The sequence below is a fragment of the Hakea prostrata genome, chromosome 10, assembly GCF_041222555.1.
Source record: "Hakea prostrata isolate BN-2017 chromosome 10, UWA_Hpros_2, whole genome shotgun sequence".
Classification (NCBI taxonomy): Eukaryota; Viridiplantae; Streptophyta; class Magnoliopsida; order Proteales; family Proteaceae; genus Hakea; species Hakea prostrata.
In genome coordinates this window covers 44,108,434-44,110,067 of record NC_142609.1, presented here as the reverse complement: position 1 = coordinate 44,110,067, position 1,634 = coordinate 44,108,434, and the positions used below count along the sequence as shown (strand labels likewise).

The 1,634-nt window shown below is 36.5% G+C and overlaps 1 protein-coding gene across 1 annotated transcript; it reads right to left on the bottom strand.

Annotated features, from left to right (window-relative positions):
• Positions 1 to 228: 228 nt before the first annotated feature.
• Positions 229 to 1,080, bottom strand: LOC149003287 (NAC domain-containing protein 83-like). Its single transcript, XM_089138816.1, has 3 exons — positions 843 to 1,080; positions 421 to 704; positions 229 to 312 (listed from the first exon to the last, which is right to left on the bottom strand). Exons 1-3 carry the CDS (start codon positions 1,078 to 1,080, stop codon positions 229 to 231), a joined length of 606 nt encoding a protein of 201 aa, XP_088994942.1.
• Between the last annotated feature and the right edge of the window lie 554 nt (positions 1,081 to 1,634).

The following is a 1,634-nucleotide window of genomic DNA, read 5'->3' as shown; positions in this document are numbered from 1 at the left end:
TTAAGGAAATGTTAATATTGTATTCAAGTAGAGCATTGCAACCTAAGGAGAAGAAGAAGAAAAAAGAAAGAGAGACAAAAGACACAAGATTTTACGTGGTTCGGTTGGTCGATGTGACCAACCTACATCCACGGGGAAGAGTGCTGTCTGTTTTGCTTTATTTCTTCTGAATTTATGTACAAGATTTTCATAAAAATGAGGGTAGTTGATGGATCATGACTTTTATAATCAACTATCAGAGTATTCAAGGCCATATCTTGAAGAACTAGCTTTTCTCCGTATTTTAATCTCGCAAATTGCCATTTCAGAAGCCTGTTACACAACATCACATGCATATTTAGTTAGAATCTAATATGTCAGCTAAAAAGACATGTTGTATCTATATTTGCTCAGCATGAGATTAAACATGCAAAATCTTACCTTTGTTTTTCGATACTCGTGCATTATCCAATCAGTTATTTTACGTCCTTTAGATGTGGGATTGGCACTATCTGCATACTGATGATATGTCAACTGCTTTGTATACCCTATTGTCTCCTGATTTCGTAGTTTATCCTTGACACCTTTATCTCCAGTGCTGGATCTCCAAAATCCATTTTGTTTTGGGACCGCACGAAGCGATCTTGACCCTTTTTGTGAACTTTTTCTCAGGGTGACAAAGAAATAAAGGGACTTCTTCATCCCATTAACCAGTAAATCAGCCCCTGTTAATAGAAAAAAACATGAAAAGTTAGAATCAGTCTATTTCACATAATTGGATTAAAGTAATGATATGGATCAATTTTAGGAAGAAATTGTAAAATTAAATGATGAGAAGCAGGAAATGGACACAAAGTACGCACCTGGTAGTAACCATGGCTCAACGCTGTAGACATCAAAATCTTTTACCATGTTTGTAGGAGTATTTCTGCCACTTTCTTTATTATCCAGATAATCTAGAAGGAGATCTCTTGGGGTGGGATTAAAGTAGCACCCTGATGGAAGTTCTATCTCTTCCATTGGTTTCTCATTGTGAGAAAAATTTGGGAGTTTTGGTATTTCCTCACTGAGGGGGGCAGTTGCCTCAACAGATGCTTGCATTTCCAAGTCAATGTCAGGTGTCCATAAGTCCTTCGCATATTCTTTACTATTCGGAGTAGTCAAGGTTTTGGTAGTGCATTCTCTATCCACTCATAAAAGGCTTTGTCATCATTCAGTGACTCCCCCATTTGTTGTTCTGCTGGGGAATGTAATTGTTGTTGATCAACTAACTCATAGGGTTGACAAGGAAACCCATCAGCACATTGTAGTTCAGGAAAAAGGTCAGGTTCTAGGGCATTTATCACATCCCAATTTATCTGACCACGAAAAGGAAACTTGTTAACAATCATAATCTCAATGTAAGAAATACAACAATCATAATCTCCTTACCACAGCTTGGTGAGATCCTAATAAAAAAGTTATCAAACCAAAAGACAAAGAAACTAACGAGGAAAACTAACTTATGAAAAACAATAAAGCAAGAAATTGGAAAGACGACGAACAAACATATGAGCAAACTAATGACGACGACGAACTAGTGACAAACTAGAAAAAAGATATGAAGCATAAACTTATTTGAATTAGAGTCTATATGGTCAGTCTGATACTGAAGC

Bases quoted from the DNA above. Each gene is read 5' to 3' on its own strand.
- LOC149003287 (XM_089138816.1), bottom strand. From the start codon at position 1,080: ATGCAAGCATCTGTTGAGGCAACTGCCCCCCTCAGTGAGGAAATACCA. The intron at 705-842 runs GTGCGTACTTTG...TTCTATTAACAG, and splicing joins TGAGCCATGGTTACTACCAG to GGGCTGATTTACTGGTTAAT. The intron at 313-420 runs GTAAGATTTTGC...GTTGTGTAACAG, and splicing joins ACGAGTATCGAAAAACAAAG to GCTTCTGAAATGGCAATTTG.